Source organism: Pogoniulus pusillus, chromosome 14 (genome assembly GCF_015220805.1).
Source record: "Pogoniulus pusillus isolate bPogPus1 chromosome 14, bPogPus1.pri, whole genome shotgun sequence".
NCBI classification, from domain to species: Eukaryota; Metazoa; Chordata; class Aves; order Piciformes; family Lybiidae; genus Pogoniulus; species Pogoniulus pusillus.
In genome coordinates, this window is record NC_087277.1 from 5290790 (window position 1) to 5306251 (window position 15462).

Here is a 15462-nt window from a genome sequence, read left to right on the forward strand (position 1 = left end):
CTTCATTGTAACACACTGTTAAGGTAGATCTGTCAAATCCAAAACACTCAGATGAAAAGCAAATATCCTAGTAACAATTAAAGCAAGTGATGCTACTCATTTGCATGCTATGTCTGATATCTAAGTAGCACTAAACCAGGATTTTTGTGTTACTAGAATTAACAAGAACCTGAACTGCTTCTGCTTGATGAATCCAACACCAAACAATAAAACCTACACAAAATTCTGTTACCTCTTCATTATAAAGCTCCTCTTTAACAGTTGTTCTACCACTCTGCTGTTTAAAATAGCAGACAAGTGATCTATTGGCCAAAAGAAACCAAGGCCATGTTATCTTCACTATTTTGTTATGGATGGAAACAAAAGTCGTTATCATAGGATCACAGACACATGGAACTGTTTCAAATGGAAAAGACCTTTAAGATCACTGAGTCCAGCCATTAACTAACTCTACCAAGTCTGCTCCTAAACCACGTCCCATGGCACAACATCTATGTGCCTCTGAAAAACTTGCAGGGATAGGGATTCAATCTCCTCTCTGGGGAGCCTACTTCAGTGCTGGTAAAGAATTTTCATCTAATATCCAATCTAAATCTCCCCTAGCACAACTGGAGGCCATTTCCTCTTGTCCTACCACTTGTTACTTGGGAGAAGAGACTGAAACCCACCTTGCAGCAACCTCCTTTCTTTCTGTTGTAGAGAGAAGGTCTCCCCTGAGCATCGCTTTCTCCAGAACCCCAATTCCCTCAGCCACAACTTACAAGACCTGTTCTCCAGACCTTTCACCATTTCACCTTTCCCCTGAGCCTTGTTTCCTCCAGAACTTCAGTTCCCTCAGCCACAACTTACAAGATCTGTTCTCTAGACTTTTCCCCTTTCACCTTCATCACCCTTCTATGGAATTCCTCCAGCATCTCAAAAGATTTTCTTGTAGTGAGAGCTCCAAAACCAAACACAGTGCTTATTATTCCATTTATATGGGAAGTTAATTATAGCACAATAGAAATTAACTTATATTATGTTGGTGGTTTAAATTTGCCATAGCATTATTGAATATATGGTAATATAATATTTCTTTCCAGGATGTACAGACGACAACTTGGCTAGAACTGATCATTTGCACAGTTGTTTCCACTTAATAAAGACCTAAACTCAGCTTCATCTATGTTAACAATACCCCTACCCTGTTCTGTGTTAACTGAGCAATCATATTTAATGTAACTAGAAATGGCAAGCAGACATTTGGTTACTATATAAAGCCAAATTTGGTACATAGGTGTGAGTATAAGTTGCTGGCTAGGAAAGGAAACTATAGCTTATACAGTTTAAATCTGCTAGACCCTAACCTTACAACTGTGGGATCAAGGTTATAAATCCTGCCAGCAGCTACAATTCTTTTAGAAATTATTTATCAGCTGCCATTTCCCCTGGTTATTTTGACAGCCCTGTGTTAGCTGTGAGTGATGCTTTCATCCACAACTACAACTACTACATCACAAATGAGAAATTCTGCATCAGATTCTTGAGTGATAGAAAAGTCATTAATACGCCAGAGAAACTGTGAAAACAAAATTGTAGAAAATGGTCATTGCAATGATTCATTTCTCACACAGTTGAATAAAGAGTTGCCCTCTAGCATAATACTGTATTATACCAAAAGGAAGTCAGCACAAAGACTGCCCCTGTAAATTCTCTCTTGGCATGAAACAGCAATCTGTTCCCTGGAGAAAATGGAGACAATTATATTACCACTTGCGTGTGATTGTTGTCTAGCACAGTCTGAGAACCCACAGACTGCTAAAACAATCACTAAGCAGGAATAATGCCAACAAATGATAAATCAAAGAAAATTTTGACCATGAAACTTTAAAAACTCTTTGCTTTTAACAAGTCATTTAAACCCACTCTAATTTCAGTCAACCTTTCATTACATTTCTGACAATCAGCAATTTTTACTTAACTCCTACTAGTCAAGTACCACATAACTCTGGGGAGCTGCTAGCTACTCTGCTGTCTTGTCTTCATGAAATCATAGAATCATAGAATCAACCAGGTTGGAAGAGACCTCCAAGATCATCCAGTCCAACCTAGCACCCAGCCCTAGCCAGTCGACCAGACCAGGGCACTAAGTGCCTCATCCAGGCTTTTCTTGAACACCTCCAGGGACGGTGCCTCCACCACCTCCCTGGGCAGCCCATTCCAATGCCAATCACTCTCTGTGAAGAACTTCCTCCTAACATCCAGCCTAGACCTGCCCTGGCACAACTTGAGACTGTGTCCCCTTGTTCTATTGCTGGTTGCCTGGGAGAAGAGGCCACCCCCCACCTGGCTACAGCCTCCCTTCAGGTAGTTATAGACAGCAATGAGGTCAACCCTGAGCCTCCTCTTCTCCAGGCTAAACAACCCCAGCTCCCTCAGCATCTCCTCATAAGGTTTGTGTTCCAGGCCCCTCACAAGCTTTGTTGCCCTTCTCTGGACACATTCCAGCACCTCAACATCTCTCTTGAATTGAGGGGCCCAGAACTGGACACAGCACTCAAGGTGTGGCCTGACTAGTGTTGAGTACAGGGGAAGAATAACCTCCCTTGTCCTACTGGCCACACTGTTCCTGATACAGGCCAGGATGCCATTGGTTTTCTTGGCCACCTGGGCACACTGCTGGCTCATCTTCAGCCTACTATCTTCCATCAGCCTCAGGTTTCTTTCCTCCAGCCACTCAGTCCCCAGCCTGTAGCACTGCTTGGGGTTGTTGTGGTTAAAGTGCATGTGTCTGGAGCTTTCAATCCAGACAGAAACCATGGATGTAGCAGGACAGTGTAGACTCCTTGGCTAGTAGCTGCCTTATCAGAGTCCTAGAAAATTCTAGGACACACTTTCTGCATGTGAATGCCATTCACCCACAAAAACCTCTCACAGATGTCACTGTTTGTTGTGATGCAGAAAGTCAGAAATTCAGAAGTGTTTTCAACTTCAAGATGCTAAAAGCAGCATATGCAAGCACCATTTGTCACAGCACACTCTTGTAGAAAGGTGGCCAACAGCCTCCTGGGCTGCATCAGGCAGATCACAGCCCTCAGGTAGAGAGGTGTGATTCTTTCCCTCTTTTCAGCACCTGTGAGACATGAGTGCATGCCAAGCTCACATGGGCTCCAAGTGCAAGAGACAGGGATGCTGAGTCCAGTGATGGCTACAAAGGTGACAGGGAATACAGCATTTGGAGTGGCTCAAAGAGCTAGGATTAGCAAGTCTTCAAAGGAAAAGACTCAAGGGGAATCTTATCAATGTATATTAAAACATACTGAGGGCAGGAAAGGCTACAGAGACGATTTCGGTAATGCTTAGTGGCAGAATAAGAAGAAACAGGCACAAATTGAGCAGGAAATTCTGCTTAAGAAAGCTTTCCCTATAAGAGTAATCAACTTGGAACGAGCTTACCAGAAAGGCTCTGGAATCTCCATCTCTGGGAACATTCAAACCTGGACATGTACCTGATAAACCTGCTCTAACTGACCCTGCTTTGAGAAGGAGGGTTGAACTAGAAGCTCTCCAGAGGTGCCTGCCACTCTCTGTGTCTCTCTGATTCCATTTTGGCCACATAATTTCCAAACATAACAACAGAATTGTTCTCATGGGGAAAAAACAAATCCATTGCTTTTTAGAGTGTGTCTACACTAGCAATTTGGCACACAGTAAGATGAAAAAGTCTGCATGACAAAAAACAAGGACTGCATATAGTGGTGGGGTGCTAATGAACTCCTTCAACTTGATTACTAGTGTTTCACAGAGAGTTTGCTGATAAGGACACAAGGTCAATGTAATCCAACCACTAGAAGTAAGGAAACTGAGCAACACTGCAAGCAACCTGGTCTTAAAATACATGAGCAGTTTCTGGATCTCTAATCAGAAGCTTCTGGACTTTAAGGTATTTTGAAAACCTTTTAATATGCAAGTTAATAAAAAGTAGTATACTCTACCTGATAGCCAAAAGTGTTGTTTTGTGACCCGTGCCTTGGCACCCCTGGATTTTCACACGCTGTACGAGTAGGTTCTTCAAAAGAAATTGCAACACATTAAAGGCAAACCAAATGACAATATTTTACTGAAATATAGGAATGTATCCTAAAACTGAGCTTGTTCAACAACGTGCAGTAAGTTAAGATGAGAAGGAAAAATAAAGTTACTTGATTCTTACAGGTATAGAGTAACATGAGAATAAGTCAAAACAATTGAAAATGTCTGGATTGACTTGGCAAGAAAATGAATAGTAAGTGTTCCAAGAACATGAGTGTGTGGTGCTTTGGCCCTGGCTGGGGGCCAGATGCCTTACCTATACATCGAGGAGAAGAACCACTCCATGTGCCATCTGCTTGGCAAATCCTGGTGCTGGAGCCGACCAAAATAAAAGGAAGATTGCAGCTGAAAGAAACTTCTGACTGATAGATGAAGCTTTTTCCTTCTCTTTTCCCTTGAGCAGGCACTCCAGGGTCACCACAAAACTTTGCTGTGAGAAAGACATAATGGAAATGGAATGTAAACCAAAATAACACCTGAACTCAGTCAAGCAGTTAGTCCAACTTCTTTTATACACAAGTCAAGTGCAGAAATATTTAATAGCAACTAAAAGAGAGAGTAGACAGACGGTCTCTGGACTGCTTCAGTTTGCAGTAGTTTTGCTAGCTATCAGAAATGCCTACACAGTAGATCATAGTTTAAGTTTAAACAATGTATTTAGTGAGGTCCAGATATTCACAACTCACTGCTTCTCAAATCACACAAATCTGCAAATCCTCCTAAAGAGAGTAATTAGAGAGTCTACCAAACTTTTGTGTCACAGAATCACAGAATCGGTCAGGATTGGAAGAGACCACAAGGATCATCCAGTTCCACCCCCCCTGCCATGGCCAGGGACATTCTACCCTAGATCAGGCTGGCCAGAGCCTCATCCAGCCAGGCCTTAAACACCTCCAGGGATGTGGCCTCAAAACCATCTCCCTGGGCAACCCATTTCAGGCTCTCACCACTCTCATGCTCAACAACTACCTCCTCACATCCAGTCTGAAATTTCCATATCGATTTCTAGTCTTCTCCTCCTTTCTGTCACCTACCCAGTGCTCAGCATTTTTTGTATGACTGAAGAATCTGTCAGATATATTTTATGGATCCTATATTATTTCTTCCTCATCCTTCAATGAAATATAAGATTGGTATGTATGGAAGTACACCATCTGAAAATGAGTACAGCTAACAAAAACCCCACCAAAGAAATCTCAGCAGCATTCTAAAAGTCAAGCCCATGTAAGCTTTTACTAGGTAGGATACATTTGACTATATTCTTAAATTGATTTTTTTTACTTCACACCTATCATCTAAAGAGTTCTTATATCTATAGTACAGCATAACTTAATGAATGTACTGCTGGCAAATGTACTGGCCAGCTTCTGCAGCATAAAACATTGATTATTGTCAGGAGCTGGATTTTGAATAATTGATTCAGGAAATGCAATCAGCTATGGTAAATCTTATGCCATCAGACTGTAATATTCCCTGACACACCATAAATTCCAATATTGTAGAGTCTAATATCCTAGCAAACAGAAAACACTGTAATTCAGATAGAAAATGGAAACATTAACCTGGATGTGTCCTAAAAAGTCATGTAGTACACAAAGTGGGATTCTCTGTTTCATCTTTCTTACTTAGAAACAAAAATTCAAGTTAGATCTCTTAAACAACCACCTTTGAAGTATATTTCTAATACCTGCATCTTTGTCACCTATTCCTTAAGCTTTCCAGAGGATCCTGGGCTGCATTAAAAAAGAAGTGTGTACAGCAGGTCTTGACAGATTCTTCTCCCCTTTTACTATGTCCCAGTGAACAACATCTGGAATACTATGTCCAGTTTTAGGTTCTTGAATTCAAACAGTCTCAAGTTGTGCTGGGGGAAGTATAGGCTGGATGTTAGGAGGAAGTTCTTCACAGAGAGAGTGATTTGCCACTAGAATGGGCTGCCCAGGGAGGTGGTGGAGGCACCATCCCTGGAGGTGTTCAAGAAAAGCCTGGATGAGACACTTAGTGCCATGGTCTAGTTGATTGGATAGGGCTGAGTGATAGGCTGGCCTGGATGATCTTGGAGGTCTCTTCCAACCTGGTTGATTCTATGATTCTATGATCTGTTGGACAAGGTCCAACAGAGAACTAAGAATAGTGGGACTTCAACATCTCTTCTATGAAGAAAGACTGAGATAACTGGGGCTGCTTAGTCTTGAGGAGAGAAGGCTGAGAAGGGATCTTATCAATATAAGATACTGCTTCAGTTTGCAGTAGTTTTGCTAGCTACCAGAAATGCCTACACAGTAGATCAGAGTTTAAGTTTAAACAATGTATTTAGTGAGGTCTAGATAGTCACAATTCACTGCTTCCCCTATAAATATCTGAGGGGTGGGTGTCTCAGTGAAGCTGTCAGTCTCTTTTCAGTGGTGTCCAGTGATAGAAGGAACAATAGGTACAAGCCAAAACACATCTCAAAATGAGGAAACACTTGTTTAGAGTAAAGGTGATGGAGAACTGGAACAGGCTATCCAGACAGGTGGTGAAGTCTCCCTCTCTGAAGGCTTTGGCAATGGGATTGAATCCAGTGATCTCTGGTGGTCCCTTCCAGCCTCTAATATTCTGTGATTCTGATTCCTACCATCTGCCTCTTACTGCAGACAATGAATGCACAGGAAATCCATGCACACACAGGTTGCTGAAGAAAAATGGCTTAATCTGTAACATACCAGAATATATATACAGTGTCATGACTTTAAGGGGAATGCTACTGTCTGCAGAATTACAGGGCAAATTCTGAAAAGATCTAGGAACTGGAGACAGTGTCACACAGTGAACCTCACAGATTGTGGTTGCAACTTATATATTCATTAGAAAATTCTGTAGAAGTCTTCATTTGGAAATACATGAAACTTTCAATACAGAGGTTTGAAATTGTCTCCTGAGCAGGTTTTTTTTATACCAACAAGTAGTAACCACTCTCCAGGAGAAAAAAACCCAACAAACATATTCACACTAAAAAAAATAAATAAGGTTTTAGAAAATGTGTTATTACTTTCTAAACTTAAATAAACTCCACCATTTACTTGTCATTCAACTTTACTCGACTGTGGAATAGCTGCTGAATATCTGCATTCTATATAAGTAACCATGGAAACCAGGCAGCATGGTAAAATACAACAGTTTTCCTCTGCTATGAGAACAAGGGAGTATAGAACAAACTACAGCTGCAGCAAACTGGGAATCTCTGGGAGAGCTCCCACTTTCTGTGGAAGGATTTTCCTAAAGACTCTGAGAGCCTTTAACAGAGAGAGGGCTGCGGAGCCTGGGCACTAAGGCTATGGTGCTAGTAAGGACATTTAATTGGTAAACTCCAAGGAATTTTCAGGCATAGGTCTCTCTATTTTTTTTGCCATTTATTGCCAAGCTCATAAAACCAGCAGTCCTTTACTCAAATTCCTATATGAGTAATTCAGCAGACAAATTTATTAGGTCAAGGATGACAAATACTTAATCAAAGACATGATCACATTCCATTGTGAATAATTATTCCATATTATAGCTATACCTTGCTTATCTTTAGCTACAGGCTCCATGGAACCAAGCTGGGATCTAAATATCTGATGTCAAGAACTGCTTGAAGATTGCTCATCGAAAATGACTTTCACCAGCTCCCTTTCATTTATGCCAGATGGCAGCTAGTTTAAGCTTTTTGACAAGCACTGCCTGTCTGTTGATTTCTCTTGCAAGCCAATGGATAACACTGCATAACAATAACATGCAGGTAATGTAATCCTTGCATGCAACAACCTTTAATTCCTAGGCAGCTGCACTCCATGCTAACGATAACTTCCAAACAGCTTTAAGGTCAACTCCTTTCTCAGAGTACATTGCAGTATAGATTATTTCAAACCTCTAAGGTGAAGAGTAGCTTGTGGCATCCAAAAATGAATATAAGAATACAACACTTAGAATCATAGAATTATAGAGTGAGTCAGGGTTGGAATAGAATAGAATAGAATAGAACAGAATAGAATAGAATAGAATAGAATAGAATAGAATAGAATAGAATAGAATAGAATAGAATAGAATAGAATAGAATAGAATGGAATAGAATAGAATGGAATAGAATAGAATGGAATAGAATGGAATGGAATAGAATAGAATCAACCAGGTTGGAAGAGACCTCCAAGATCATCCAGTCCAACTTATCACCCAGCCCTATACAGTCAACTAGACCATGGCACCACAAGGATCATCCGTTTCCAACACCCTTGCCATGGGCAGGGACACCCTACTCTAGATCAGCCTGGCCTTAAACACCTCCAGGGGCGGGGTCTCAACCACCTTCCTGGGCAACCCATTCCAGGTTCTCACCACTCTCATGCTGAGCAACTTCCTCCTCACGTCCAGTCTGAGTCTCCCCACCTCCAGCTTTGCTCCATTCCCTCTAGTCCTACCACTACCTGATATCCTAAAAAGTCCCTCCCCAGGTTTTTTTTTGTTTGTTTTTTTTTTTTTTGTGGACTTTGATGTTCATAATATACTGGTCTGTAGAAGAGTTACATCTAGAAAACTTTAAACAACAAATGGCAGGGATTTATTTTCTTCCAGAAACAATATTTTTCATTATGTTCCAGTTCTGGCTCCTGCAGGTTCAGCAGCGCTAAGCAACTCTGCTGATAATATGAGAATATCATTAATGTAAACAAACAAAAGACAGATAATCTATATGATATGTTTTCATAATAGTGGGATGAACCTGAAACAGAGAACATTTTTCACAGGGAGAGAGGAAAAAAGTAAAAAATCAGTAAAAGAATGGAGAGCAGCATTTTGCAACATTCAACAAGCTACCTGGCAAGCTCAACTTCTTGGCAAGCTTGAATTAAACTTCAGAAACTGTAAAGCCAAGAGGATTAAGTCATCCTCTTCCAGTTCGACTCCTTGCTTAAGTTCATTATGGAGTTTAAGTGGTATTGATTATTTTCCAAATGACTTAAGAACCTCCTTCTTCAGTGAAATCAGTTGAGTATCTCTCAGAGCATCACAATCACATATTTTAAAATGTGTTTTTTTAATGATGAATGAAATGACATCAACTCAAAGAAAAAGCCCTACTTGCTCTTGTAATGACATTTGCAGCAATCTTAAAGTCCAACAATGGAATCCAACTTTCAGTAGTAGCAAAGTTTCCTGTATAGAGCATATAACTCCATTTAGTGGGGGAAAAATAGACAACTGTCAAGGAAGTACTCTGAGGTCCAGTCAACGTCAACAACAGAACGAAATCTCTGTGGCATCAGAGAAAATTTAGGATTATTAGGGAGCAAATAAAATGAGACTTTATTCTATATGTAGCTGTGTTTGAAAACAAGACAGCACATCTTAATCTTGTTTTGCCCTTGGATCATTTGCTACACATTGCTTGTAATACTTTTTTGTGTGTGCTTGTATTCAAAGCTCCCTCTGCATTTCCAAAGGATTTACAGATGTTTTTATGTCCTCCTCAATGTATTTGTCCTAGGTTTCAAATTGATTTTCCATTGTTAAGGAAAGAAAAAAAAATAACAAAAAAGGAGGGGAAAAAGGAGAAAGAAAGGAAGAAAGGAAGAAAGGAAGAAAGGAAGAAAGGAAGAAAGGAAGAAAGGAAGAAAGGAAGAAAGGAAGAAAGACCAGGAAAAAAAAGAGAAAAAGAAAAAGAAAGAGAAAGAAAAAAAAAAAAAAGAAAATGAAATAAAGAAAAAAAGAAAAAGACAGAAAGAAAAAAAATGAAAAAGAAAAAGAAAGAAGAAAGAAAAAAAGAAAAAGGAAAAAGAAAGAAAAAAGAAAGAAAAAAAGAAAAAGGAAAAAGAAGAAAGAAAGAAAAAGAAAAAGAAAAAGAAAAAGAAAAAGAAAAAGAAAAAGAAAAAGAAAAAGAAAAAGAAAAAGAAAAAGAAAAAGAAAAAGAAAAAGAAAAAGAAAAAGAAAAAGAAAAAGAAAAAGAAAAAGAAAAAGAAAAAGAAAAAGAAAAAGAAAAAGAAAAAGAAAAAGAAAAAGAGAAAGAAAAAGAAAAAGAAAAGGAAAGGAAAAGGAATAGGAATAGGAAAAGGAAAAAGAAAAATGAAATGGAAAAGAAAAAGAAAAATAAAAAGAAAGTAAGAAGAAAAAAGAAAAAAAAGAAAGAAAAAAGAAAGACATGGAAAGAAAAAAGAAAGAAAGAAAAAAAAGGAAAAAAGAAAGAAAAAGGGAAAAAAAGAAAAAAAGAAAGAAAACAAAAAGAGGGGAAAAAAGAGGGGGGGGAGAGAAAAAAAGAAGGGAAAAAAAAAAAGAGGGAAAAAAAAGGATAAAAAAAGAGAAAAGGAAAAATTTCAAGGAGATAAAATCCACCGCGGGTGAATAGAGAGCAGGACTATAAGGTAAATACATACGCAAGCACTGAGGTACTTCACCACTCCATGTTCCATTCCCAACGCAAGTCAGAACCGCAGGAAAAGAGAGTTCATATCCTGGCGAGCACACATAGCTAACGCTGAATCCCCAGTCCAAGTTTGTGCCTTCCAACCTTCCATTAGAGATCTGCGGAGGAGTTGGGCAGGTAACAGCTGCAATAATATTCAAAATAATTAGGCCCAGCTGCTTTAAATATTCCCAGTGTACATAATTACTAGAAGAACCATATGTGGGAATTTCACCTTTTATAGAGGACAATACAGGCAGGACATGCCATCTTCCTCACTGTATTCTTGTCACATTCCTGGCTTCCTCCATTTAGGAGACAGTGGCTGATTGAAGAAGTGTCTTAAATAAAGATGCTGTATCAAACACACATGCTGTGTCTCCATACTGAACTGTGTTCAGTTTTGGGCTCCACAGTTGAAGAGGGACAGGGATCTCATGGAGAGGATCCAGCAGAGGGCTACGAGAATGATTAGGGGACAGGAGGGCATGGCTTATGAGGAGGGGCTGAGGGACCTGGGGTTTTTTAGTCTGGAGAAAAGAAAACTTAGAGGGGATTTGATACATGTTTATAAGTATTTTAAGGCTGTCAGGAGTCGGGGGGGGGGGGGGGGGGCAGGCTCTGCTCACTTGCACCCTGGGATAGGACAAGGAGCAATGGGTGTAAGCTGCAGCAGAGGAGATTCCACCTCAACACAAGGGAGAACTTCTTTAAGGATCACAAAGCACTAAACAGGCTCTCCAGAGAGCTTGTGGAGTCTCCTTCTCTGGAGACTTTCAGAGCCTGTTTGGATGTGTTCCTCTGCGATCTGTGTTAGATAGTATTGCCCTGCTCTGGCAGGGGGGTTGGACTCGATGATCTCTTTGGGTCCCTTCCAACCCCTAACATCCAATGATCCTATCATGCATACAACATTTAAAATAACTCTGGTACTGTACAAATTTTGTTTGTCTGTTTAGACAACATAGAGTGCAATAGTCAACTACTTTCTTCCTGTTAAACCATCTTAGATATTAATGCCCAGGAATAAAATTCCAGGATGGTTATACCAAAATGTGACTTGAAAACCTAAGCACCATAATTTGGATAGCACTTGCCTAAAGAATAGCTCCTCACTGAAAAGCATGCAGCTCCTCCTAAAGAGAGAAAACTTAAGGATTGAAATTGTCTTCTGAAAAGACCAACAAGAAATATTTCTGTACAGTTTCTCTTTTCCAGGTATCCCATGAAAATATAGAAACATCTACACAGTTGTAAGAAAGACTGAAAAAAAACTGCAGAGGGACTTGCAGAGATAACTATAGTGATTAAAATAAAAGCGGTGTTCACTGCATAATGTGGTAGTAAAAGCCAACTGCTAATTGAGAGTTAAAGGGAAAAGGGTATAAAAGAAATTAAATAACAAAGTCTGAATCAAAAAGAGAAAGGGAGAAATTTAGGACAAAGTTAATAGAACAAATAAGAAACAGAAAAGGGAGAAAAAGAGAAAAAGGGAGAAACTATACTAGCAGCTGGGAAATAAAAGCCAAACAAAAATAGTTTGATTTAGTGGAGACAGTTGGGGTAAATCAAACTAAATGGTGCCTAAAAATAAAGCAGAGAAGACACTACAAGAATGCTGCACTCATAACCTTTAAACTTATGTTTAGACAGCTGTCATCTTGTAGGCTCAAAAGAATCAGAGGCAGTAGATCAGGAGTATTATGTGGTTGGATGTAATATGCAGAATGTTCACTATGTATCATGTTATAGTTTTAAAGCTATGCTTGATTTTTCCAGAGAATTTGAATACAAAAGAAAACAATTTTTAGAATTGGACAGGAAATAATAATAAGTTCATTAGCTTGCTGCATATCTTCTATTTTGCTGTACAAGCTTGCTCTTTCTCTGCCTGGCTACCTCCTGCTTAGCTGCTGGCTGCTCTATCTCTACTCCTGACCTTGCATGCAGGCAGAACACATTCTGTTTTGGCTTTGCAAGGTATGGGGCAGGGAGGTAGAGACAGTGTGCTCGCTGGTCAGGGTGGGGAGAGAGCCAAAACACTGTACAAGGGGGTATTGTGTTGTTACTGAAGATGTAAATATACCTTATGTATGTTTATTGCCTTTTATACTTTTATATTTAGTCCACTTTTGTAACTATCATCTCATTTAACTTCCAAAATTCTGAGTAAGTGTGGTAAATTTCCATTTGGTTGGGGTGCAAATCCAACCCATAACAGCCATTTCTCTGTTCTTGTTATACTCCTGAGTGAGAGAATCTGATTTATTTACACCACAAAGATGTTCTGCAGCCATCGTTCACAGCTGTTTGAGTAGTACCTTTAGCAAACAATCCTTTGCCAACCAGTAAACCAAATCTACATTTTCAGGCTCTATTTTTAATATTTTCTGTTTCTCTTGCTGATTCATTAAAAAAAAAAAAAAAACACAAAAAAAAAAACCACCCACCAACCAAAAGACAAACAAACAACAAAACCAAACCAACCCAAACATCCCAAACCAACAACCTCCCACACAAAAAAAAAAGAAAAGCAAAACCCAAACCAAACCCAACACAAATAACCAGTCCAGAGAGAGTTATTGTCACACTTTCACAACGCTTTGACAAGAGTAAATTAAAACAAATGCTCCAAGCAACAAATCTGAGCACATTTTTAAGAGCTTCATGACTGGTGCTTTTGAAAAGATCTTTATGCTTCTGTTTCTCAGCTGAGTAATAAAGGAAGAAATACCCATCAATAACTAGGAAATGAGACAGAAGTAGTAACATGAAAAGAGATGCAATATCAAAAATTTGGGGTGAGGGAAAAAAAAGCAAAACAACAGCCAGCAAGAAAGCAGAACATCTCTCTAAATATTTTGGTTAGAGTTTTAACCACTACCTTGAATAGTGACATTTCTCAATTGAAAGCGTATTACACACACAAGCCTGCAGAAAAGGCAGTGCTTGAATAGTTGTGTTTAGTTGCAGATGAACTTGCATCCAGCTAGGCAGAGCCAGAGAATTATTTCTATCTTCTGTTTGGATGGCACAGTGACAATTACACATACATTTTCTGCCCAGTTAATTTTTCAATTATTTTAAGTAAATGGTACCAGAGGATGCTGGCACTTCCTCCTGACAGTAAGAACTCATTGTTATCCATTTCAAATGCAGTATTGCATATTGTATATTACTCCTAATTACACAGAGAAGTGAGAGGGGTTATTAACTTACCTAGTACACTGTGTGGAGTAAAAACCCTGAGAACACTGGAGATTCTGCATATGATTATTAGTTAGTATTTATACAGGTATTTAGTATGTATACAGTATAAATATACATATATATATATAGGCACTTAGCATTTATTCAGTATTTCTATGTATGACCCCAACCCAGAAAGACTCAAAAATTCAAAGCCAAACTTAACAGTCTAACTCCTTTATTGTGTCATTCTGTTTGAATCAAATCAGAAGGAAGTTGTTGTCAGAGAGAGTGATTTGCCATTGGAATGGGCTGCCCAGGGAGGTGGTGGAGTCACCATCCCTGGAGGTGTTCAAGCAAAGCCTGGATGAGGCACTTAGTGCCATGGTCTAGTTGAGTGGCTAGGGCTGGGTGCTAGGTTGGCCTGGATGATCTTGGATGTCTCTTCCAACCTGGTTGATTCTATGAGTTCTATGAGAGTTCTATCTCTGATTAGGTGCCCTGTAGCCCTTAAGAACTTCAGGTTGGTAGAGGGATATATCACAAATACTTGATATATTGTATGATCTTCCAGCTGTAGCTTACAGCCATTCTTGGAGACATCAAGAGTCTTGGTCAATAGGACCACTCTGACCCCTTTGTTCATAAAATCAGTTTTGTAATTGAAGCTGAGGCTGGCTAAGGCACAATACAAACAGAAAAAAATTTACTTGTTAAGAGGAGCTCAAAGTCTGACATCCTCATGGAAATGTAGGGAGAATAACTTTAAAAATTGACTGTCAGAGTTGAATTACAATTAAACTGGACCTGCTCAGATATTGAGCAAATTGTATTCAGAGAGGAAAGTAATTACAACTGAAGTGGAGACTGCAAATCTTTTTATTCGGTTCTCTTGAATAAATCCAAGGGAGGGAGATGGGAAGTGTTGAGCAGGTATGTAGCCATAATTCCCAAAAATAAACAGAGAGAATCATAGAATCAACCAGGTTGGAAGAGACCTCCAAGATCATCCAGTCCAACCTATCACCCAGCCCTATCCAATCAACTAAACCATGGCCCTAAGTGCCTCATCCAGGCTTTTCTTGAAGACCCCCAGGGACGGTGCCTCCACCACCTCCCTGGGCAGCCCATTCCAATGCCAATCACTCTCTCTGTGAAGAACTTCTTCCTAACATCCAGCCTATACCTACCCTGGCACAACTTGAGACTGTGTCCCCTTGTTCTATTGCTGGTTACCTGGGAGAAGAGGCCACCCCCCACCTGGCTACAATGCCCCTTCAGGTAGTTGTAGACAGTAATAAGATCACCCCTGAGCCTCCTCTTCTCCAGACTAAACAGGCCCAGCTCCCTCAACCTCTCCCCATAGGATTTGTGCTCCAGGCCCCTCACCAGCTTCATTGCCCTTCTCTGGACATGTTCCAGCACCTCGAGAAGATCTTAAACATTTTTTTTTCTTTTTATGAGGGTGGTGAACCACTGGAACATATTGCCTGGAGAAGTGGTGGAAGCCCCGTTCCTGGAAACACTGTCTTTGCCAAAGCTGAGTTGTTATTTATGTGCAGACCTTTGCCAAAGGTGTCTACCATGTGCCTGAGTGCTTTTTTTCCGTAAAGACAAGGATACACATAAGGTAGTTTTTCTTATGACATGTTAAACTTAACAAGTAAGCCAAACCATCATTTCATAGTGGCTAATTCAATTTAGCAGCAAAATAGTTAGCATGTTCTATCACAGTATCACAGTATCACAGTATCACCAAGGTTGGAAGAGACCTCACAGATCATCAA

At 39.7% G+C, this 15462-nt stretch overlaps 1 protein-coding gene across 1 annotated transcript in view; it reads right to left on the minus strand.

Moving 5' to 3' along the window:
• Window positions 1–15462, minus strand: part of CSMD3 (CUB and Sushi multiple domains 3) — a 483827-nt gene that overhangs the window by 25253 nt on the left and 443112 nt on the right. The window contains exons 61-63 of the mRNA XM_064154172.1: window positions 10458–10631; window positions 4328–4501; window positions 3975–4048 (exon numbers count right to left, since the gene is read on the minus strand). Of these exons, the coding sequence (XP_064010242.1) occupies window positions 3975–4048; window positions 4328–4501; window positions 10458–10631 (422 nt within the window). The remainder of the gene's footprint in view (window positions 1–3974; window positions 4049–4327; window positions 4502–10457; window positions 10632–15462) is intronic.